The sequence below is a fragment of the Rhipicephalus sanguineus genome, chromosome 1 (assembly GCF_013339695.2).
Source record: "Rhipicephalus sanguineus isolate Rsan-2018 chromosome 1, BIME_Rsan_1.4, whole genome shotgun sequence".
NCBI classification, from domain to species: Eukaryota; Metazoa; Arthropoda; class Arachnida; order Ixodida; family Ixodidae; genus Rhipicephalus; species Rhipicephalus sanguineus.
Genome location: NC_051176.1, coordinates 16,734,922 through 16,759,863, shown reverse-complemented (window position 1 = coordinate 16,759,863; position 24,942 = coordinate 16,734,922). Strand labels below are relative to the sequence as shown.

At 47.4% G+C, this 24,942-nt stretch overlaps 1 protein-coding gene and 1 long non-coding RNA gene across 4 annotated transcripts in view; one reads left to right on the top strand and one right to left on the bottom strand.

The window, feature by feature from the left end:
• LOC119389691 (serine/threonine-protein phosphatase 2A activator) overlaps positions 1–24,942 on the top strand; it is a 332,541-nt gene that overhangs the window by 223,600 nt on the left and 83,999 nt on the right. For all 3 annotated transcript variants that reach the window (XM_049413688.1, XM_037657064.2, XM_037657057.2), the window contains one exon: positions 7,797–7,904. In XM_049413688.1, the coding sequence (XP_049269645.1) occupies positions 7,797–7,904 (108 nt within the window). The remainder of the gene's footprint in view (positions 1–7,796; positions 7,905–24,942) is intronic.
• The window catches only part of LOC125757717 (uncharacterized), a 98,230-nt gene that overhangs the window by 39,021 nt on the left and 34,267 nt on the right, over positions 1–24,942 (bottom strand). The window lies entirely within an intron of this gene.

Below are 24,942 nucleotides of genomic sequence, written 5' to 3'. Positions count from 1 at the left end.
GTGAAATAAACTACACAAGAGTTCCCCGAGCACACTTTATCAATCTAAACCAATTCATTGTTTCTCTTTAGTGTCCCTTTAAAAGCGTGCAGTACATTACACCAGCGGCAACAGCGTTAAGCCACACGCAGTGCCGAGCAGGCAGTTCATGATTGTTGATAGGTTTGTTGGGTTCGTCGTGGAGAAGTGTCGCGGCGCGTTCGTCGGTAGCCGTCGTCACGCCCCCGTGTATTTCCGATGCTTATCCGTGTGGGCATCACCGCACTCGCGCCGAAGTCGTAGTAATCACTGGTCGACCGTTCATGCGCTTACCGTAAAGGCGCAAAATTGGAAGTTATTTTTAGTAATATGTACGACCGAATATTCGAAAAGATCGAATATTCCAGTCCCTTCGAAAATTCGAAACTTCTCGAATACACGGTTTTCGAATCGAATACGAATATTGCAAATGCAATATTCGATTGATATTCGAAACTTTCGAATATTCGCACACCTCTAAATATTATACAAAATAAGGCTGTCAGCTAACTAACATTTATGGATCCGATCTCGCGTAACTGCAAAACGCTGGCGTAAGAGAATACGGCTGCTCAAAGGAGAGAAGTGTTGAGATCACAGCACTTAGAAGGGTATACGAGCCGTCTGTGATGCCAGCCGAGATAGCGCGCCCTTAAAGTCAAAGTCCACAGTTGCTGCTCGAGCGACACCCCCGCCCCCCTTCTCGCGTTCCTTCGTGCTCCTTCAAGACGGGCGGCGCGTTTCCTCTCTGCGTGAGTAGCAATCAACGGCAGGCATGGCATGCGGTGTTATGCTATTGCATGCGCCTTCCGTGCAACGGGGATCGGTCGGCTCTTTTCAGGCTCTGCCTCAGCCGCGTTCGTCGCCCTCGCTCGCGCGCTTTTACCGAAGGGTAAAACACATGATGCGCGGGGGAACTTATCGATTTGGACTTTATACGGAGCATGACTGCGATGCCGACGGCAAAAACCTGTTCAGAATGTCCATAGAATTGCTATCGCAGTAAAAGCCAAAATAATCTGCTAAATTATATCACTGACCATAAAAAGGCGTACTGCAATTCTTGTGCAATCACATTATTTTTGTTGTTTCTTTCAAATTTTTACGAAGTGAACCTACTTTGCGGAACCGTTTTTTCAATTATTTCATGCGTTTCTTACTCGGGCTAGATAGGTCGCATAGTATTTAAAGAGGTAGTGTAGTTCATACCTGGCGATACTTTCTTCAAAGGCTGCTTCAGTGTAACATCTATCCTAGGCCAATTTAAATATGTACTTGTCCCCCCAAGTTGCTACAAATCTGTTTTTCAAGCTCCTGAGATGACATAAAAAATTCCGCTAACTGCTCCAAATCGGGGTTCTGCTTTAAAATCGAAATTTTGCTGCTCCAAAAACTGCTCCCAAATTAATTTCAGCCGTCTCACCCCTGATACGCATCCCCACCCCCTCCCTATTGTGCAAGTCTCCCAAAGCTTGAAGTCCCCAGGTTGGCAATATGCATATGTGAATGTTTCAATCACAACACAAGTTGGTGTGTTGCTTCCGGTCATATTCATGAGAACTTTTGATAATTCTTATCATTCAAACACAATTCTGGGGCCAAGGCACTTGAAAAATACAGAAAAACTGAGAATACAGAAAATCCAGAAATCTCGGAGAATACAGGCATTGTTAAATACCAGTCATTGCACTACACATGTCAATAATGCGACGAAAGGGGCTAGTTGGTTCATGCTGGCTTGGCAATGCGCTTACGGTAGGGAGACGCTACGAAGGACAGACTACAGGCTGGACTAGGGATTTTCTAACAGCATATCGAGGCTACATGTGCTTCTAAGTGGGACAGTGACACAGCAAGAGCCATGACAATGCAATACTTGGCCATGGCAGAACAGCTCGGCGAGACAAGGTGGAAAAGGACCTCCTCCAGTCTTCCAAAGAAAGAAAAGGCGACGAAAATGGCCGCAGGAACCTCTCGGGCTGCCATCTTCCAGAAAAGGTACGGTGCACGCTCAATAAAGGTCCCAAATTTGCAATACAACCGCATCTCAAACCGTTACAGTTGTTAGGAATCGTGCACAATATTGCAAGCGAATTCCTGATGAACACAACAGTGAATGTATTTTGCAAAGCGTTGAATGCTTCAAGAAAAATCAAGAAAGGAAACATGTGCGAAGCTATTTGAATGATACTATCCAGTTCCTGAAAAGCAATAATCAGACAAGACAGCGTGATTCATGGTCTTGAATCATGAAGATTATGAAGAAAAGGCGTTGCAGGCTCTGAGCAAGAATTTCAAGGCAGCAGACATGGACCAACGAGGGCTAGAGGACATACACAAGAAAGCTGGTATCAAAGCTAGCAGGGAAGTCGCACTCGATCCATTCTTCTTGGTTAAAACGCACAGAGAGAGGACAACCCAATTAGGGTTATTGTTAAAGATAAGGAATCTTGGCAAACCTAAATAGCAAGGTATTTAAAAACACATCTGTCCGCGCTTCCAATTGACAACTTGTACCTGATAAATGGCTCCCAGGAGGTCATAGAATTTTTGAGGAAAGACCGACCATTTACGTGCCTATCAGTGGACGTGGAACGCATGTTCTACAACATTCCGCAAGTACAAGCAGTTCAAGCCATTGAAGACAGCATCGACGCATATGGCAGCACAAAGATTATGAGTGAATGTCTGACGGGAGTGCAAGAATTTCTGGAACTGTTACGAATTTATCTGCAATCATTTTGTGGGAAACACTACGGAACTGGGTTTGTGCAACGAGAAGGAATAACAATCGGATCAGGTATCGCTCCTGTTCTGTGCAACTTGTTTATGGCAAAAGGGGACTGTATGCTCAAGCAAAGATAAGAAGAATTAAAGTGTCATAGCCTGTTTTCGGTATGTGGACGATTTCCTTTTATGTTTCGATGCTGAGTGTCAGTCACGAACAACTGCACAATATGTCTCGGACGCCTTTCATGGTGCGTTCAAAGGAATATAATTCACGATAGAAGTACCAAACCAGAATTTTATGAAATTCCTCGACCTAGAAATATACCTAAATCCCTAGTACTCATGTTGGGCCTATATGACGAAAGGTGACAAAGGCCTTATGAGCTACCATAGCGGCCATTCAAAACTCGTTCAAAGAAGTGTTGTGCAGACATGTATATTTCCCAATCTATCAATAACTCATGCGACCACATTATTTCTGAGAGTCTGAATGTACAGGTAGATAGGTTAAAAGCTAGCGGCTTCCCTGATTCAATATTTGTGGCTGTTGCTGAAAAATGCTTCGTAATATGTCTGCAAATAAGAAGAAAGTAGAAACCGAAAAACAAAGGCAACGACGCGTGGTTATGCCCAGCATCCACGAGCTATCACATAGACTCAAGAAGATCACCTCAAAAATTGCTAGGGTTGTGTAAGAAAGTTAACACACAAGGAACGCAAGAAGGAGAGAAATGTAAATTATGCCACAAACCAAGCTTCGTTGAATGTGATATAGCTGTTGTATACAGTTTGCCATTAACATGCGGACGAATATATATGGGGCAGACCTCGAGATGCGTTAACACTGGGCTCATAGAGCACAGGTATAATTGTCAACAGACTACCCACCCCGGGAATTTTGCTACCCACTGTAACCAATGCACATGCGTACCTCAGTTCGAAAAAAAAACAATTATGAAGCGGATAAAAGATGACGGGGAGAGAATACGTTATGAAGCTGCTCTCATGGCATCTCAGGGCGCCGAAACATGCGTCCGTGAACCATCAATAAAATTATCTTCTGCTGAAATTAATTTCATGATGGACATCACATAGGCGGGGTCAAGTGCACTATCTCTTTCCACGTGTTCTTTGAATTTTTATTTATATCGACTATGCATTAATAATAAAACCAGTTGAAGTTTGCGCTAGTTCTTTTAAACTGTGTCCTGTGCTCTTGTAGTCTGTCCTTCGTAGCGTCTCCCTACCGTAAGTGCATAGCCAAGCCAGCACTACACATGCATGAAATCAAATGGATAAGGTTAAGGCCTCGCGGAATCTGACAGGGTTAGTAATACCTAAGGTTGATAGTAGACAAGTGATTCCAGCCACGGCATCTTTTCTGGAGAAAAAATCATGAACAGGTTAAGGTAGGAGTATGCAATTTGTTGTGATGAGCTGTACGGCTACAGGTGCTCGGCGAGGAAGCATTCGCATCTACCCCTCGCCATCCACCCACCACCAGGGCCCGAAGTCGACCTCCTCGACCTCAATGAGCCACCACCTCTTCGCCAACTTCCGCTGCAGGGGAAGGGGGCAGTATGGAGAAACTGGCATCAAACATGAGGAAAACAAGAATGAGTGGCTTGCTCGGCGCACGCTCGGCGCTTCCCTTTATTGCGACAGCCAGGCAGTCTGGCACGGGTCTTCGAGCAGTAAAGGTGCTTTTCCTGAGGCTGCCTCTGTGTTCTCTCTGAGGCCAACCACTCGTCCCGAGCCCGCAATTGATATGTCAAAGAAAGTCCTTTTTCTATGGATGATTTTGCTGTATTACTTGTGTGCGGCCCGCAGCCGACCCTCCCCCATGAGGGGAGCCAGCCCCTCAGGACCTCGATAAAGTTCTTTGACTGACTGACTGTACCTCTAAAAAAGGAAACGGCAAGTGCACCCACATAACTTATACAGCTTGTTGATTTTAAATGGCCCCTTACTAGGTCTGCCCATGTTGAGCTGACAAGTGTAATGCTTACATTGCTACGTGCCGCGGAAAAAGCTCAAATTTCAAACTGAACGTTGATTTAGGACAGCCGGACCTGCCAGGCCAAGCAGCATCGACCAGCATCCAGCCGAGTCCTCGCCACAGCACGCACGCTTTGTCTTCTTCTATTTTTCTTCTCCAAAGCATCCCTCTGTGGGGCTACTTTGTAAGCGTTCTGTGACAGAACGGAACAAAACGTCATGAGAGGATGAGAGGGAGCAAACAGCCAGTAGACCGGCTCAGGGAATTCAGAAATCTTTTGAATGCATGAAGAAATATAGAATTTTCATAACTGAACGTGAACATTGGGATGCATTGTTTTAAATGCGAAACATTTCTTAGCGAACTTCTGCGACTTTGAGCGTATCTATCTAGCCGCCTACGACATCGTGCTCTCCTGGCCGTTTCGTTAATCGGATTTATACCAAATTTAGTATGGCATAACATGACCGTATTACGAACATAAATGACTGGTGATAACATGAAAATCATGACATGCATGTCATGAACAGCATGATTTACATTCCACGACCTTGGGGCTTTTGCAGCAGGTCCGTTAATTTCATATACGCCAAAACTAGTATGGCGTGACAAGAGTTAATGACGAACATAATGACAGGTCCTAACGTGCAAATCATGACATGCATGTCATGTGCAGCATGATTTAAATGACGTGGTCTCGGGGCGCTCGCGGCTGTTTAAATGAATTGACATTTACGAAAACTGGTATAACGAGACATTTCTGTATGACGAATTTCTGTATGACAAGTGGTAATATGAAAATCATGACATGCGTGTCATGTACGACATGATTTACATGCCACGCTCATGGCGCACCTGCGTCCGCTTCGATCGCTTGATATACACCAAAATTGGTATTCCGCGATATGACTGTATGAAGAACATGAATAACAGGTGGTAACCTGAAAACCATTACATGCATGTCATGTATTTCATGATTTACATGCCATGCTCATGGCGCACTCGCGTCCGCTTCGCTCGCTTGATATACACTAAAATTGGTATTGCGCGATGTGACTGTATGAAGAACATGAATAACAGGTGAAATCCAAAAAACGGCAGGAAGTGGAAGATGGAAGCTGCGATGAAAAAATCCGTAAACAGGGGGTGGGTGCTCGAGCACCCACCCCCTGTTTACGGATTTTTTCGTGAGTAAGAGGTGGGTAACATGAAAACCATGACATGTATGTCATGTATTTCATGATTTACATGCCACGCTCATGGTGCATTCGCGGCCGTTTCGCTAGCTTGATATACACCAAAATTGGTATTGCGCGACGCTACTGTATATGAAGAACATGAATAACAGGTGGTAACGTGAAAACCATGACATGCTTCTTGCATGGCATGATTTACATTCCATGCTCATGGTGCACTGGCGGCCGTTTCGCTCGCTTGATGTACACCAAAATTGCGCGATCTGACTGTATGACGAACAGAAGTGACAGGTGGTTACATGAAAACCACGATATGCATGTCATGTATGGCATGATTTACATGCCATACTGATGGTGCACTCGCGGCCGTTTCGGTCGTATGATATACACCAAAATTGGTATTGCGCAATATGACTGTATGACGAACATAAATGGCAGGTCGTAACATGCGAATCATGTTTTGCATGTCATGTACCGTATGATTTACATGACACTGTCATGGTGCTCATCTGGCCGTTTTGTTAACTGGATATATACCAAAATTGGTATGGCATGACACGAGTGCGTGATGGACATAAATGACAGGTCATGCATTGTATTGTATATACCAGAATATACGTTTCATTACCATGGCATATACCAGATTGTGCCTGCATGCGTGCATGGCAAAAATGCGATATGTGGTGAACTAGATGCCATGGTATGAATGATTTCATTTGGCTCAAGGAAAGACAACGCGATCTATGCAGCTCTTTGCTGGCTGCTTCGCATTACATCGATTCCCACAGTGCGTGGGATCTGCCGGATTTTTTCAAAGCTTGAAATTGAAGAGTGCGATGGCTTTAACAATTTATTTGTGTTAGTGCCTTGGGTGGACGCTAGGTGGTGTCACAATTTGATGAGTCGTTCGGTGGTGGGTATTGGTTGCGATTTTCGCAGACTATGGGATTGGAGTATGCCGTACACAAAGCAGGCTTATTCGATTCTCCAGCCCCAGCGCTTACGTTTCGATCCAGTTCAAGTCGTCCAGAGACCGTTCTGTAGCTGTTCTATTTGACAGAACGGTGCCTCCGTCCGTTCTGAGCCCGTTCTTTGCCAAGATGATTGACAGCACTGCCGTTTCCGGTTGCTATTCTCACGTCTGACTGTCCGACAAGCCTCGACTATTCCCGTGCGGCTCCCTCTCGTCCTCTTGTGACATTTCGTTCCGTTCTATCACAGAACGTGTACAAAATAGCCCCCCTGGCAGCCCTCCCCACAGTATCAAACGCAATGTCTGCAATGATAGAAGGAACGGTTTTGGGCAAAAGAGCTTCTCAGATTTTTTACATGTATTTTTATAGAAATTTAGCAGCAGACATAGTACACCTACAAGAGCTTCTTCCGTTAAACCCTATCTTCTGATATTTAAGGCTGTAAACATTTCTAGCTTGCACTGTCCACCTAACTGCAGTAGAGGTAGGCTGTGACCAGGCCCGTAGCCAGGGGCCCCGAAATTTTGGTCAAGTAGATGTTCTTACCAAAAATAAATAATGAAAATCGGTGTTTTTCTCAAATAGACAAGGTTTTCAGCAAGTCCCCCCGCCACGAAAAAAATTCCTGCCTACGGTCCTGGCTGTGACAGACAGGCAAAAAGAAAGCAAAACTTGTACCACCCAGATACAGGAGCCTGAATGAACCACTTCCCCACCCTAATATCGTTCAGAGCAGACTTGAGCTCATCAGCACTAATAACACACAACATTTCGCAGTCAGTGCTAAATAATGAAAATAAAATACAATAGCCCGAGATCTCTAAGATGACATGGAACTACTGCGGGAGTAGATTGAGAATTTTCTGTTCTCTGTTTCAGGTGAAGACAGGCCCATTTCACGAGCACTCCAACCAATTGTGGAACATCAGTGGAGTACCTAGTTGGTTGAAGGTCAACGCAGGGCTCATCAAGATGTACAAAGCTGAGGTAACTACTGGACATGATGCATCTCTTGGGAATCCCTTGATGTGGTTGCAGAACATTGTCTCCAAATCCCACTACGTACGGGATTTTCTTACGGGCCGCCGGGCCCGCTTAGCGATCGGCGGACTAGAATCGCAAGACGTATACATGGGTTGTACGGGCACGCCGCAGGGCTCCGTAATCTCGCCCATGCTCTTTAACCTCGTGCTTGTCGGATTACCACGAACACTAGCTGAGATAGAAGGCCTCCACCATAGCTTGTACGTCGATGATATCACCCTCTGGGTTGCCGAGGGAAATGACGGCCACGTAGAACAAACACTGCAGGAAGCCGTCGACGTGGCGCAGGACTACCTTCGCGACATGGGCCTCGAATGTTCCGCTGCTAAATCGGAGCTCCTGCTCTACAAACCGTCGCGCAGGGGCCGTAAACCCAAGAACGCCGATTCCGCATTAGAGAGCGCATATAGAGAAATTAATGTAGTCACATCAGACGGCGCTGTCATCCCACAAGTTAACACCATTAGGGTACTGAACACCATTAGGGTACTGGGCTTGCGCCTGTCCGCCAACGGCCACAACGGCGAAACCATTCGCAGACTAGAGGGCGTGGTCAATGAAGCGATCCGGTTGCTGAAACGAATAAGAAATCGACATGGCGGAATGAAGGAAAGCAATACCATTCGCCTGGTACATGCTTTTGTTATGAACCACATAACGTACGTAGTCTCCTACCTCAAGTGGCAGGCGACTGAACGCACCAAACTAGATCGTCTCATCCGCAAGGCGTACAAACGCGCAATTGGATTACCGGTCAATACCAGCACGGAAAAATTTCTAGAGCTGGGGTTACACAATACTCTAGACGAGATAATCGAAGCACACAACATCTCCAGTACGAACGTCTGGCGAAGACCAGAACCGGTCGTCACATCCTCGAGACACTGGGCATCAACTACCATACGCAGCGCGGCGAAAAGGTCGGGATACCCAGACGTATTCGCGAGCGCATCGTCGTTCTGCCGTTGCCTAAGAACATGCACCCGACACATCACTTCGGTCGGCGCAACAGGCGCGCCCAAGACCTTCAAAAGAAATCCGGCAATAGACCTTATGCAAAATCTGCTGCCATCTAGCGGCCGCCGTGTGCATTTCCGCCATGTTGAAGGATAAGCGCACTTCGTATGTGCACACATGGAGCGTGCGTATCAACGTGTGGCGGCTAATAGGAACGGCATTACCGACATATTTTCGTGTGCCGTGTTGCTCAGATTGAGCAGATTGGAGTGCTGGAAAAAGGTTTGCAGGAAACTAACCTCCAAATTATTAGACTTCCTCGCGGCCGACGAGAAGCAGCATCGTTCCGTTGCTCCGGGTACTGCTTACGACTAACGCCGTGATTACGTTCGCCGTTCTTAATAGATGTGGCATGTGACAGCATCGGCGCTTATCAGAGAACACTCTTTTGTATTATGCCGGAACGAGACAGTTCTTGCGCCGTGTGCTTGCAGGAACAGACAAACCGGCTTCGTGTGCGAGCTTCAAAGCTGCATCGCGGCTACTTGCGCATGCCTGCACTGCTGCTGATGTCATAAATTTGTTTATTACATTGCGATAACAATTACTTGTTAGACAGGTAGCTCGTGCGCGTCATTGATACTCAGCGATGTGCTGGAGCGTGTTGTTTGTAGTTTGTTTTCGATTGTGGAGTTTAACAAGGTAGCGTTTGGTGGGATGCTTTGCGCGCGTGTTGCTTCACTATACGTATTTTTCAAGCATTTCATGTGCTATCACGGCCAAATTCAGAGGAGCAGCCCAGATGTCCTGACCCCCCCCCCCCCTCCCCCCTTTAATTTTTTTTCATCTATACCCCAAGAGGAGGACATATCAGGTTCTCCCAAAAGCTGAACTCTCTTCGGAAAAATCCTATATCCACCCTTGTGCGCTATGAAATGCTAACAGATGTTTCGTGTGTGTGGCACTTTTCGTATAAACGGATAAAATGCTGTTCCGGGAAGTGGATTACATTCGACCGTGGATGCGCTGTCGGTTGGTTACGTGCTGAGGTTGTTTCGCAAGCGTTCAGTCGGCGACGCAAGACTGTCTTGCTGCAACGGGCTGAGATTGTAAGGCGCCAGTAGGCCCCGAAAGCGACCATGAGAACGCGAATATTATTGGCGTTTCGTGTTGCTTACGAACACATGTGAAAATGATATTGCATGAAATGCCAACTAATCGGCACCTGCTTCTTGGAGCAACTAACACTCTTAGGTTTGATATAATCAGGGTTCTGCCCAGAGGACCGGAGCCAGCCAAAGTCCCGGGGAGATGTTGAGGAGAGGAGCCCGGAGCTGTTAACCAGTAACGTTTATTACATTATTTACAGGTAGCGTGTTGCTACATGATGGGGTTAGCATCATGGAAGCTCTCGAGCTTCTGGGAGCTTCTCGGAGCTTGTGAGAGCTTGAGAGAACTTGTGAGAGCTTGTCGGGAGCGCATCGGCGCTCGCATTTTATGTCCTGGCCTTCCCAGGGTTCCCTGTAGGAAAAAACAATGGAGGCCAGGACAGTCCAATGAAAATTTCCATCTTCACCTCCGCCCCCAAAAGGGGAAGGTAAAACGCCGCCTCCTTCCCAACCCACGAAAGGAGAAAGAGGCACGTCCAGTTCGTCCCATGGCGAGGGAAAAACACTGCCCACCGCGCACTACACGGCACAGCACGAAGACGTTGAGTCTTACGTGGAAGTCAATTTCGTAGTCTGTTGCAATGATGGGTATGCGGCGCCAGGCAGACCACGAATTGTGGAAACAGCGGCACCAAGGCGCCACGGAGAACGTGGCAAATGCATCCGCAGACGGTTCCCAGACGCTGGGCCCTTTGCCCGGAGCACCTTGACGACAAAGCAAGCCGCCTCGACGGCCAACAACTCTTCCTAATCTGTCAGTCGGTCAGGCGTGCCCAAAGGGCTTTACGAGGGGCGCAGACAACCTGAGATAATTAGACGAACGACTTTCGTGTTGTCGCCGCTCTTGGTGCATCTCTGGAACCGCTGACCCGGAAGAAATCAGGGTAGTCTTAGCCGCAACGTCTCATGCGTCAAAGCGGCGCCAAGCCAGGCAGGCCGATCATAACAGCCCGTCCACCGTCACAGGAGGTCTCGAAGGGGTTGCAGCACCAAAGCACTCCGCAGAGACCGTAGATCTGCTCCCTTGTAGACGTTGACGCAGGCTGCACCAATCTCTGGACCTGAGCCATGACCAGCAAACGCCAGAAACGAACCACGCAAGACCCGAGGCACAACAAACATAGAGCACTGAACTGACCTCGAGAAATGCCAGGTTACAGTTCTGGTAAAACTCCCTACAAATTTACAATTGGTGCGCTCACTCGTGAAAATCAAGAATAACAAACTCAGACCTACTACGCGCGAAGCAAATCAACAGCCTAACGTTTTGTATCATTTCCCAGAGAGATTCACAGCGTTCAAGGCACGCAGGTGCTACGGGCGAAACAAAACGAAAGGAGGTAGTTAATGAATTACGCCTCTCACAGTATAAGTAAAACTCAAAATCAAACTTGCGCGTATGAAAATAAAAACAGAGAAACAAAAAACCTACACTACACTGATGCGCATACTAACAAGTGTGCTGCAATTTACACAAGGCTTTTACCCTCAGCCTACGTCTCTGTTAAAAATCAACTTGCGCAAAACCCTCTACTCGCGTGTTAGGTTTCGCTAAATGTAAGCAAACACTCAGTTCAACAAGTATCTTAATGTCTGCAGTTATCATGAGGAAGAAAATAAAAGTTACAAAAATCGACATATTCCTTGCTCATCTGCGGACACGCGAACATTAAAAGCAAAACAATTCAAAACTGGATACAAGAGAAATTCTTGGTAGCCTTACACTGTCCGAACATTATGCGGATAAAATAAAATCAACAAAAGCAAAAACCTACACTACACTGCAAAAACAGGTTTAAACAGAGGCTTTTACCTTCAGCCTACTTCTCTGTTAAAATCAGCGCAAAACCCTCTACTCGGGTGCTAGCTTTTGCAAAATGTGAGCAAACAAGCAGTTTAGCAAATGTCTCAATGTCTGCAGTTAAGATGAGGAGGAAAATTTTCAAAAATCGACACCGTCCTTGCTCATCGGCAGACATGCAAACGTTAGACAGCTAAACAAAACAATAATAAAACTGGATACAAGACAAATTCTTAGTATCCTTCGTGACACTGCGTAATTTAATGCGGCACCCTTTCAGACGTGCTCTGGGGGGACGCGCATACCACAGTGGTCGATGGGCCAGGTCGCGACGGAGGGACAAAAAGCCAACCTGTCCGAAGCACTCAGTGGCGGTGACCTTTCTTCCGCGGGCCCCGAACTCCGACAAAGAGGCACCCGGACGCTTAAGCTTCCTCATTGTGGGCCTCCCAGAACAGCGGTCACCCTCTCGCAAACTTGGGGGAGGAGCTTTGTCGTTCAGTCGCGTACGCACCACCTCGCTTTGCTCCACCGTTTAGCCTTCACCAAAGATGATGAAACCAGGCGACCACTTCGGCGTCTCTTTTTCTTGGACCTCGCGACACGCTTTATGCCTAATCTCGATTTGTGCGAGGCCCGCAACTTTTGACTTTTAGAGAACGTTTTCGGGGTTTCCAGCCTCCGCTCGAGGCAACTTGGACCTTTCCCCTTTCCCCGAAGTTTTCGCTGGCGCCTTTTTCTTTCGGGGCGGCACGGAACGCTCACCGACTCGGCAATAATACTCGGAAGTACATTGCTCAAAACTCCAGGCGGCTCAACTGGCTTATCCTCGGCGTTATTTCTAGCTGTCTGCACTTCAGAAACAACGCTACAATCGACACTTGCTAAACCAGCCGGCTCGCCATCAGATTTCTCTCCTTGATGAGAGTCATCACCTCGCGCTAATCTAAGCGCTTCATCACCTGAACTTTTACAGTCTGCTTCATTAGCGCTTTCTGCTTTCGGAACCTCATGAGCAGACTCACAGGCCATCGGATCCGTCATAGCTGCCGCCGATTCGTCACCAAAACAAAGGCCTTTCGAGAGCATATCCACGTCATTCTGAGAGGGATAATGCTCGGGCAGGTTTTGGGACACCAAAGTTTCCGTGGCGAGCAGTCTGAACGGTCCCTCACTCTCAACGCGGGCTAATGGCAAACACACACTTTCATTTTCAACTACTTGCCATGCACTCGGGCGTTCCCCTGTGGTCACCTCATTTGTCAAAGAGTACGGATGTACACTATCAAACGTTGCGGCAGAGTCCCGCGGTACGTTTTCCTCAACTAATTCCTGAATGGGGGGTTTAAATTGTTCCAGATCATTGTCGCTGCGGTCCCCAAAACAGAGAACATTCGTAGGCTTGCGGCAGCCGATTGCGATGTGACCTAGCTCTTTGCAATGGTGGCATACAACCGGCTTCCTAGCCTTAAACGCCTTTACTTTCTTTCGATCTTGTGAGTGGCTCACTGTAGACGTGGATTTAGCAGGACTGCCTTTCTTTTTCTTATCTGAGGGTGCTATCTCGTTATTCGGGTTACTTGATGCCTGATAAAGTGCTAAAGCCAAACGCCTTTTCTCAATTATCCTGTCTTCTTCATCCCATCTTTTGTTCTTCTCAACTTCCTCCCAGCACTCCTCAATTTCATCATCATCCGCCCCGCATTCCTGAATAGCCTTAATCAGCTGTGACTCTCTCTCTTCTCTCCCAACCTTAATTCCCAGCTCTTCACACAGTAGTAAGAGGTCTGGTCTCTCTAGCTTCTTTACCAACTCCATGGTCTTCACGAGTGAGGACTTTCTACCCGCCGTGACGTTAGGTAGCGAACAAGCGAAGCCTAGACGCACGGTAAAACACTGCCAGTTTTAGAACATGAAAACTAAAATGGTGAATAGCTGCGACGTATGGTAGCGGTACAACGAAGCCTATACGCACAGAAGATTACACACAGATTTAGAAAACTTCAAAAGCTAAAACCTGGCAAAACTCAAAGAAAGTCAAGCACTCACCATATCGTTGAGGCCCGAGTCAAGCATGGGTCATCCCGTTGCTGCTAACCAGTTGATGTGTTCCAGTTGTCAGCAGCATCACACCGCTGCCATCCAGTTGATGTAATCAGGGTTCTGCCCAGAGGACCGGAGCCAGCCAAAGTCCCGGGGAGATGTCGAGGAGAGGAGCCCGGAGCTGTTAACCAGTAACGTTTATTACATTATTTACAGGTAGCGTGTTGCTACATGATGGGGTTAGCATCATGGAAGCTCTCGAGCTCCTGGGAGCTTCTCGGAGCTTGTGAGAGCTTGAGAGAACTTGTGAGAGCTTGTCGGGAGCGCATTGGCGCTCGCATTTTATGTCCTGACCTTCCCAGGGTTCCCTGTAGGAAAAAACAATGGAGGCCAGGACAGTCCAATGAAAATTTCCATCTTCACCTCCGCCCCCAAAAAGGGGAAGGTGAAAGCCGCCTCCTTCTTAACCCACGAAAGGAGAAAGAGGCACGTCCAGTTCGTCCCATGGCGAGGGAAAAACACTGCCCACCGCGCACTACACGGCACAGCACGAAGACGTTGAGTCTTACGTGGAAGTCAATTTCGTAGTCTGTTGCAATGATGGGTATGCGGCGCCAGGCAGACCACGAATTGTGGAAACAGCGGCACCAAGGCGCCACGGAGAACGTGGCAAATGCATCCGCAGACGGTTCCCAGACGCTGGGCCCTTTGCCCGGAGCACCTTGACGACAAAGCAAGCCGCCTCGACGGCCAACAACTCTTCCTAATCTGTCAGTCGGTCAGGCGTGCCCAAAGGGTTTTACGAGGGGCGCAGACAACCTGAGATAATTAGACGAACGACTTTCGTGTTGTCGCCGCTCTTGGTGCATCTCTGGAACCGCTGACCCGGAAGAAATCAGGGTAGTCTTAGCCGCAACGTCTCATGCGTCAAAGCGGCGCCAAGCCAGGCAGGCCGATCATAACAGGTTCACCTTTCACGTGCGGGAGATGCGTAAGTTTGTTTTTTTAATTTTAATTGTACAATAATGCTATACATAACTTACGCCGGTGACACAGCAGCGAAATATCTTTTATTTAAAAAATAAAAAAGAGGACAAAGGCCTATTAGACCTTTTTCAAGCAATCCCAGAACCCCCCGCGGGCGCGCGAAGCACTATGGGAAAAGTGTGTACGGCGAGCCCGCCGGCTGTTCTGTCGCTCGCTGCTCGTTGGCGCCGTGGGAGCACCAAACGAAAAAACCGCGTCGCCGCTGGCTGACTGTTATTAAATCCTAAATACTACATGTCTGAACGCACCTGCATGTATCTCTACGCATGAAATGCGAAAGGAATGATGCAGTGAGCGTAGGTATTACCGAGCGGATGTATACCGTATGTGGCAGTTAAGCGGCATGCGATTTATCACGTGCCGATACATGCAGTCAAAACGTGCTATTGTGAGCAATGTGAACTGTAACACCGAATTCGTATTTATTCAATGATTACTTGTTCACAAGCCGCTATGGCATTTAATGCAATAGGGGCTCGTGATCCGGTTTAGCCAAACTGTAGAGAGGTGTTACAGCGTTCAGGTATACAGATGATTATTTGATTTTAGTTGGCAAGTCACGCGCTGTACACAGAAGTGAGCACATTCTAAACGTGCCTAAGAAAAAAGAGATGGGACTAGAATTCACTCGCGAGATGCCTTGCTCTGATAATTTGCAGTTTCTTTCTTGATACGTGCTTTTAAGTTTCACTGCGGAGCATGTTTGCGGGCAGTATAGCCCGCATTCAGCGAAATAGGTGTTTAATTTCGCGTCGGCGCATTCCAATATTGTTAAACGAGGAATTGTGATGTCATGATTACGGACGGCATTGGGAATAAAACTTGTGCGCACAAGATGAGCAGTAGATTCCGGCTGCAAAGAGGCGGGATATCCTTGTATCGTTCTATTGGTTTGCGAAAATCTGTTCGCATGGCAAAGAAAGATTAACACGGACGTCCTCCATCCGTACATAACGAAGAAACTAGAAATACTGCAGTTATTCCACATATGTATAAGAAGTCGCATTACCTGAAGAACGTAGGGAAGCGATGTGGGGGTGGAGGTTGTGTTTGCCGCCCCAAATAAGCTGTCGCATTAAGGTCGCAGGGGTCGGCGGTGGCCAAAGAAAAATGCGGTCAGAGGCATGTCAATTTTGTAAATTGTGTAGGAGTTAACTGCAAATTTCTCTTTCATGTACATCGGCCTTTCATGACATCGATGTATTAATACGCACCTCAGCGAGCATCAAAATTCATTGAATGGAGCCGTCTCATCTCGCATCGCTATGCCAGTCATGAAAATGTAATCCCATCTTCCAAAGCACAGTAATTTTGTACCATCAACCTAATCAGGCAACAGGAGAAATTTCGGAGGCATATCATGTCACAAATAACGCCACACTTTGTGTCAGTCAACCTTCTCAGTCGTTACAAAACAAGGAATCAGGGGCGTAGCCAAATTTTTTTTTTTTTTTTTTTTGGGGGGGGGGGGTCAACAATACTTTATGTAGGTTCGTGCGTGCCTACGTCTGTGTGCGCGTATATATACGCAAGCAAAACTGGAAACTCTCGGGGGGGGGTTTGAACCCCCCCCCCTCCTTGGCTACGCCCCTGCAAGGAATTCAACTTTATTAATCAACTGTAAGCACCCACCTTGGGGTTTGACTTTTTGTGCCTCTTTATTATACGCGCGACGTACTCCCATTTTTGTTTATATGCTTTTTTTCACGCGTGCAATAAAATTGCAGTTGTGTGTGAGCGCTGGTTTGCGCGCATTTCCTTCCTTGTATTCCTCCTTTCTTTTTTCGCTCTAAGTATTCCAACCTGTAGTCATAGCACCAACGAAGGTTAGTAGGCACTTATCGTTCGTTACATATACATGGTGCGAGCGACGCAATGAATGTATCTCATTTCCCCAATTGCCTACTACACTTTCTAGTGTACTCTTTAAATGTCAGAACCTCACACTGTACTCGTCGACAGTGTCAATGGACGTTGATTCCAAATGCATTCGCCAATCATATACTGCTCCTGCACTTCATAGGCAATCGAGTTTTTTTTTTTTTTTTTCATTTATGCCGTAAGGCGCACTGGTGCCAAAAAATAAAAATAAAATAAAAGATGACGCTTCTGAGCCGCTAAACTGGTCCAACAGTGGAACAGATGGAAATCGTCGAGAGGCCGTCGCAGCTAAACACTGAAGTTCGTGATTGAATGGCGCAGTAACATGTTGCACCTTGCCAAATTCACTGTGTCACAGAGCCTTTAAAGGGACACTAAAGGCAAATATTAAGTCGACGTTGATTGTTGATATAGTGGTCCAGAAACCTCGTAGAAACCTCGTAAACTTTTATGCCAAGGAAGTGCTTATTTTGAAATAAAATCACGTTTTAGTGGTCCGCATCGCGTTAGCGCACTTCAAGTCACCCGCCTGAAATCCGACTTTCATACGTCACTGCTGCCGCGCCCAACGTTGCTCGCCTTTACTGCGCGGTCGCCGACACTAGTAGCAGCAGAGCGAAAGTAGCGGGACCCACAGCAGCAACAACGGCCATCTAAGCCATCGAAGCTTGCCGCAATCGCCGCAATGGATGCGGACGGAGAACTTGACAACGAGACATTGGCTCTCGACGCTGGGCTCCAATTGAGCGACTTGAGCCCCGATGAACGCGGTATGCTGCCGAGGGCTCGTAGTGACGGCGTCGTTGCATGCGGCATTTTGTCGAACAGAGCGACTTTCACGAGCGCGCAAAACACACGCGGCAGTACGCGATCCCGAAACTACCACTGAGACGCGACCGCGTGAGCGAAGCAGGGCGCCGGGCGAAGCGCAGTTCGGCGAAAACGGAACCTTTGAACCACGCACGCCGTTCCCCATGGCAGCGCCACAGAGGTTCTTTTTTCCATGAATCAAACGGAAACGAACGAACAGCATTTTATTACGTCTTTTGATGCACTGAAGGTTCTTTTTTTTACTGCTGCTAGTTTGATTACTAGTGATTTATTGTAGGCCGACTTCCCTACGTCATCGGGATCACTTCGAAAATGTCCCACTCGTGGCGCTCATCATGTGATACATTTAGCTTAATTTCTCGGTAAGTAGGGCACTGCTGTTGATAATATTGCCGTTTTAGAAGTTGTCATACATTGAGCTTTCACTCTGACATAAATTGTTAATTGCCTTTAGTGTCACTTCAAGGCTCTGTTGTACTCCGACTTCCGACGCGAGCGCGCGCGCGCGAGGACGTTGCGTTTCGTCACGCCGAGCCGGCGACGCTACGCCAGGCGCAAATCGGTCTCCGCTACAGTCGAGCCGGCTCCAACGCGCCGGTGCGATGGCATCTAGAGGAGCGCATGCGCAGTAAGGCGAAGAACGCGCCGCGCCACCTGTCGGGAACCGACGAAACAGTCCGCGAAGCAAGTTCCTGTACATGCGAGTCCGGCGCGTCTGGCGCGAAATGCAGCAGGATCTATTCGGAGCCGAGCGACGCCCGAGCGCGCCAGCAGCCGTCGGCTGCGTCGGCGGTCAGCCGACGCCGGACTATAGAGGGCTGTTCTTTGCTGACGTAACGTCGCCGTGACGCGGGCACGCGCGCGTCGACGTTACGGTGGAGTATATCAGAGTCCTGGCACGGCGCAAGCGGAAAGCTACAGCGCTAGGCCCGCTCGCTCGTCGCGGCGGCTGCTGCGGCGTACACACATTTCCCATGAGCGCTTGCGCGCCCGTTGGTGGCGCTCGTGTGCTTGAAAAAGGTGTGTTACATTTTTTCAAAGGGGCGCGCGCCGAATGGGATGGCCGGAGCAACACCGCCGCGCGCCGATGATCCAGGCGGCCGTGATTTTACGATCAGTGGTACAAAGTTCTCTTTATTAATACTTCTTCTTGGGCGAGTTGGTTCATATTGTAGATTAAGGGGGTAACAGTTGTCAGTCTGCGCTTTTGTGTCCGTGTCGTCTCTTGTGGGTGTGTGTTCGCGCTGTTACCCCCTTAATCTACAAAGTTCTCTTTATCAAGGACGAATGGCCCTGGCGATTTTCGCCTTTTCAATTGCATTCTCCCTTCATTTATCGTGTCCTGGGCATTGGACTGTTTTAATATGCAGCCCCGCCACGGTGGTCTAGTGGTTATGGCGCTCGACTGCTGACCCGAAGGTCGCGGGATCAAATCCCGGCCGCGGCGGCTGCATTTTCGATGGAGGCGAAAATGTTTGAGGCCCGTGTACTTAGATTTAGGTGCACGTTAAAGAACCCCAGGTGGTCGAAATTTCCGGAGCGCTCCACTACGGCGTCTCTCATAATCATATCGTGGTTTTGGGACGTTAAACCCCAGATATTATTATTATTTGTTTTAATATGCACCCTCAAATGTTCTCTTGATGGCTGTCTTCTGTTTGTATATGTTGCAAATGAGGACACATGCGTGTCCACTTTCGTGGAATACAACCAAAGGCAAAACCTTGGCCTCTGAGATAGCTACTGAAACCGCGGAGGCCACGGGCAAAACAAACCTGAAGGTGGTCACGACCAACATTGTGCGGTTTACTTGTATGACGCACGTGTTAGCTAGTTATAACCGGAACTCAGAGACTACAAAACGTACGTGCGCGATGCTGTGTGGTGACGACCAACTCTGATTATAGGAATCCATATTGCCTTTTAACGCAAAAAAACGACACCACAAGAAAGAAGACGGAACACAGCGCTACTCTCAACTGACATGGTTTATTGCGTCACTCCACTCTTTATAGCAACCAGATACCGGTAGGACATGTGCCGTGCACCCTGTGCGCACAACCACCACAATGTTGTGCAGGCGTGTTTGTAAAGAAAACAAAAAGCCGCAATGTGAAAAGAGACACCAGAAGTTTGTCGAGTGCAGCGTAGGGGTGGTCTACAAGATTCCACTCTCTTGTGGCAAAGTGTATGTAGGTCAGTCAGGCCGCTGTGTGAAGGAGCGCCTTAAAGAACATGAGCGATCCCTGCCGACTGGTACAGGCTCACATTTAGCTCAACACTGCAAAAAATGCAATTGTCAAGCCTTGTTTAGACTAACTACTATCTTAAAAAAAGAGTCGTGACACCACCGCCCGAGAATTATCAGAAGCTTTTTTCATTCAATCATTGGGGTCACAGTGCATTAGTGTGCCTTCCATTACCTTGTTTTCTTCTGAATTTTGTTTTTTGGATACGCTTTCTTGATTGCGCTCAGGTGTCCAAGGTGTGGTGGTTGTGCGCATAGGGTGCACGGCGCATGTCCTACCGGTATCTGGTTGCTATAAAGAGTGGAGTGACGCAATAAACCATGTCAGTTGAGAGTAGCGCTGTGTTCCGTCTTCTTTCTTGTGGTGTCGTTTTTTGCGCTAAAAAAGCAATATGGATTCTCACCAACTAGCCCGCCAACGCATTCTGTTGATCTGATTATAGGAGATCGTGGCGTGCGTATCACGCGTCTTCAGTCTGCCTCTAGCAGCTCACTTCGTGTTACACGGCACGCACCGTGGTCAGAGCCTCTGCTGAGCTTCATAGTCAAGGTTACCGCGGTTCTACACCAGGGCTACGCAAAACAACAGCAGAGCCACATTATCACACTTTCTCATGCGACCGGCTGTGGAGAACGCGGGCTCTTCGCTTACCCAACACGCTCACAACGGCCCTTATCCAGCACTCTCATCTTTCTTCTTCGTAAGACAACTATGGAAATCGGTAAAACTGAACGTCGTTATTCACTCTTTTACGCCCCGTGGCAATTCACAACGCAACCGTAGCGTGGATTGCGGCGTTTCTTCGTAGTGTGCGGAGCGGTCTCGTCTGCTGTTGTTTTCGCCGTCGTTCTGGCGAGTAATCCAGCAAGCACTTCATGACGGTTCGGCGGCGCGTCCGACTAGCGGAGAGAAATTAAAAGCTCTAGTTTTGAGTGTTCAATGCGCAAACACACGCGATATTAAGCTCATTCGTTGTTTCGCACTCGCTAGTTGCACCTGATCCCACAGTAAACTGTGCGTCGGTCTTTGTACTACCCAATACTTCTCCGAAAGGTGGCGCCACGCGTCTTGGAAACTCGAGTCTGACGTCTATAATGCTCGCCGTCCTGTCATCACCATTGAAAGGCACGCACACCCGATTAGGCAGCACTGCGCAATCGAAAGCATGAACCTGGCTCACGAGCGGCAAACCGCATGAGCTTATCTCTAATAAGGGTGCGAACTGTACCACGCGCACCACTGCTGGCGTTTCATTCGGAGCCGATAGCACGTGTAACAAGCTTTAATGTGCATCCAACTCACCCACTCTACGCTAGTTGTTCGCAATAACCCGCTGGTCGATGAAGTTATCAATTTTATTTTGTCGGCAAACGATTTGTGTACATGACTACAATGGGGGGGGGGGGGGGGGTGGAGTGTCAACTTTCGTTCATGAAAGAAGGAAAGATTAATTTTTTAAAGGGCTCGTTTTTTCTTTGTTAGACAATATTAATGAGAACTAACAGACAATAATGCCAAGGAAAGTATAGGGGGTGTTATTTGTAATAATTGGGATATAAATGTGAAGAAAATAAAGTGGACGAAAAATAACTTGCCACCGGCAGGGACCGAACCTGCGACCTTCGAATAACGCGTCCTATGCTCTACCACTGAGCTACGGCGGCGGTCATCCCCCCGTCCATTTTATAGCGTATATATGTGTATTTAAACGTAGGAGTGTTATTCAGCGCCGATCGCAGCCACGGCGGCGAGTGTGTTTCGTTCATGTGTGTTTACATAACGCTAACTTTTATGAATGAGCCGTAAAATCGATCGTTCTTCGCTTCCAAAGCAGCGTAGACTATATTTAACTCGCTTGGCGGGACGTTCGCGCTTTCACGTAAGCTGTTTCCAGCCCAGTGAGTGACGCTACGAACTCGGTGGCATGATCCTGACCGCGATGGCTCTGTGTATATAGAAGATACGTTAAATGTTAACGTTTCTTAACCTCCTGTAATGCTAGCAGCCATCTAAAGAACTATCATTACAAGAAAATACAGCTAGTGGTCGAGGAACGCTGCGCAACGCGAGCGAACTATAACGAAAATGCTGCTGTTCTAGCCAGAGGCTAGCAGACAACGAAAGCCGAATCCCCGCCTTTGCATCACCGGAGCGCCGTTCGCAGCGCCGTCAGCGGTGGCGCACGAGGCGAATTGCTGCTGTCAACAAAAATGCCGGCAATGCGGCGTTCGTCGTGGCGGCGGTGGTGGCGCATAGTTCACTGCACCCCGATCGTGGCAGACTTTCCTCCATGGTGGCAGATAATGGCGAATGTTGATTAAAAAATCCCCCTTCGCGCAGGGAAGTAACCGCTATGCTTTAAACATTAGCTAGTTGCGCAACGGCTCAGTATAGCCAAACGGCCAATAGATTTCGTGTCGGTTGTGCGCAGGTCTACAGGAAACGTGGAATAAAAGTTCGCTTTCTTCCAGCGATATTTTTTGCAATCCATTCATACGGGGTGCCTTATATCACGGCTGTAAAATGTGCATCTTTTCTTCACACCATTTAAATTAATGCAACTAATTGGTGCTTTGCATAACAATTGTATATATAAATAAGCGCTTATTACAACACTTTGCAAGTGAACTGAGTCGAAGCACTTGATAACTCAAATTCGTTGATCGAATTGTGCACGCAGTTTTCCAATGGAACCGCGTGGCTCAACTGCAGACGAGTGTTTTCATTTGGCAATTCCAGTTGATCCAAATGGCCCTATTGGGGATTCCATTTGGCCCAATTGGAAGTGAGCTTCCAAATGGTTCAAGTGAGCTACCACTTGAACCATTTCGTAATTTCAGTTGTTCCAAATGGTCCAGTTAGAGATCCCAATTGGAAGTGAGCATATCCTCTTGAACCATTTAGAAATTCCAGATGGTCCTCTTGGGGATACCATTAATTTGACCCTATTGGAGATCACTGTCGGGTGTGTCCAGACAAGATCGAACACGAGGTCCCGGTCACCATTTCTGATTTTGATGAAACTTGCGGTAGGTCTAGGCATTACACCCAGAACAATGGTTTCGAAGTTAGTTTTGCGGAAAAAAATTTGTTCGCCTGAAAAAAAAATGTACAAATTTCGGCCGCAAAAACACTTTTTCGCCAATTTCGCGAATTATGAATTTTGAGCTCACCTAGGGAAAAAACGGTGCACTTCTTCGTCACAATATTTATTCCCCTCAAAGAACAAGTGAAATACAATCTTGTGAGTCTATTATTTTCCTTGCTTGTCGAAGCACTTTTGAAGAAAGAAATCACAAACTTGACAAATCGCACAAAATACCTGCGTTTGAGGAATTTATTGCTGCAAACAAGTTCAAGTGAGGATAATAAAAGTCGGTACATATTAACTTGGATACTTTCGCTCTCTTTTAAAATAATGTTTGTGGTTTTATCGCGCTTTTTTTTCTCGATAATTGGGCTGAAACGTAAGTGATTTACCAAAAACGCCGAACTTTGTAAATAGCTTTCTCAAAAAGGCCATTTTTAATTTTTTCAAAAATCCCTCTGATTGAAGTCGAGGACGTCATCTATCATTCTGCATAAAAAAACGTTGCATTATTTTGGTTGCTAACAAGTTATAATGCGTCAAATGTGACCAAGTCAGCCTAGCGGCCGCGTCGTTCGTCATGTGCTGCAACTCGGATATAAGTCGCTCAAAATGCTTGTACCTAACATAATCACAAATCAGCAGCTCCACACCAACAAATGCGCAGCCAGGCGTTATGGTTGAGCAAGCTTTGTTGCGCGATCAGCCGCTTGACAAACACGCAGTAGCGGCCGCTCGATGCTGCGGGCGCTTACATTACATGAGTGCCGCTTCGACTGCGGATGAGCTCCGCTTGCGCGCCAAACTACGCTCAGAGGACGAACGAGAGAACGAATGCATCACTGTGAAAGTTAAAGGCTGTTAAGTGCCAAGGCTGTAAAGGCCATATTATACAACGAAAACTCTGCCGGTAATTTTGAAGTGAGCGCCTCCCGTAGAGCGCTCGTGTTGCTTTCTCTCTTCTGATGGCCTAAAGATAATTAGGTTCACTCTATCAGCAATATGCGACACAAAAGCAAGCCATTGACATCTAAAGAAATATCTCATACGTGCTTCCGGTGGTTGAACAACTCAAATTGCATTATTCAGGTTTAATTCGCAAGGTTCTGAATAGTACAGAGGTAATTACCGTAATCCTAATTCGCACTATACTAATTAACACGATCTTGGTGAGTAGTAAGGTCCTGATTATCTTGGTTTTAATTACACGCTCCTAATTAGCGTCGTGTTAATTAACAAGATCCTAATTAGCTTGCTCTTAGCTTTGCACGGATTCATTAGCATGGTCTTAGTAAGGCGTGGCTTAATTAGCTCGGCCTTAGCATGATTTGGCCTAATCAGCTTCGTCATAGCATGTCCTCACTTAGCTAGTATACCGCCCAGCCAATTACCTTATCCGCCGGGGAGCGAGCAGACGATTAATAAGAGGACGAAGAGGGCGAGCGCCGGCCGAGCAACGCGCTATAATATACAGGCCGACCATGGTGATTATACACGTGGCCTCAGCGATTAGCTCTAGCCGCGGTGTTGTAAGGCGCTCGGTCGGAAGTAATCTCAGAGGCCACGGTGCTGATTATTCTAAAGGATACTTGGTGCAGACATTAAATGCTTCAAAATGGATTCAAACTGCCCGCGCACATATAAGAAATATAGTTTGTAGAACTTTCTGTCACTTTTCTTGCATGGGTGCACTTCTGCACTCAGTGGAACGACAAACAAATGAAAGAAGGTGCCTCTAGTTTGAAGACACCACCCAACCTTCTCGACCGCCCTTGACGTGAAGCCGCGTTCCATCGTATATAACCTATGGAACGGAGCCCGCGCTGAGGGATAGATTTCACCTTCTCATACTGTTAGCCCGTTCAAAAGGGGGTGTCGTCAGAGCTCGGAAAGATCCCTAGTTTCGCCAAACTCG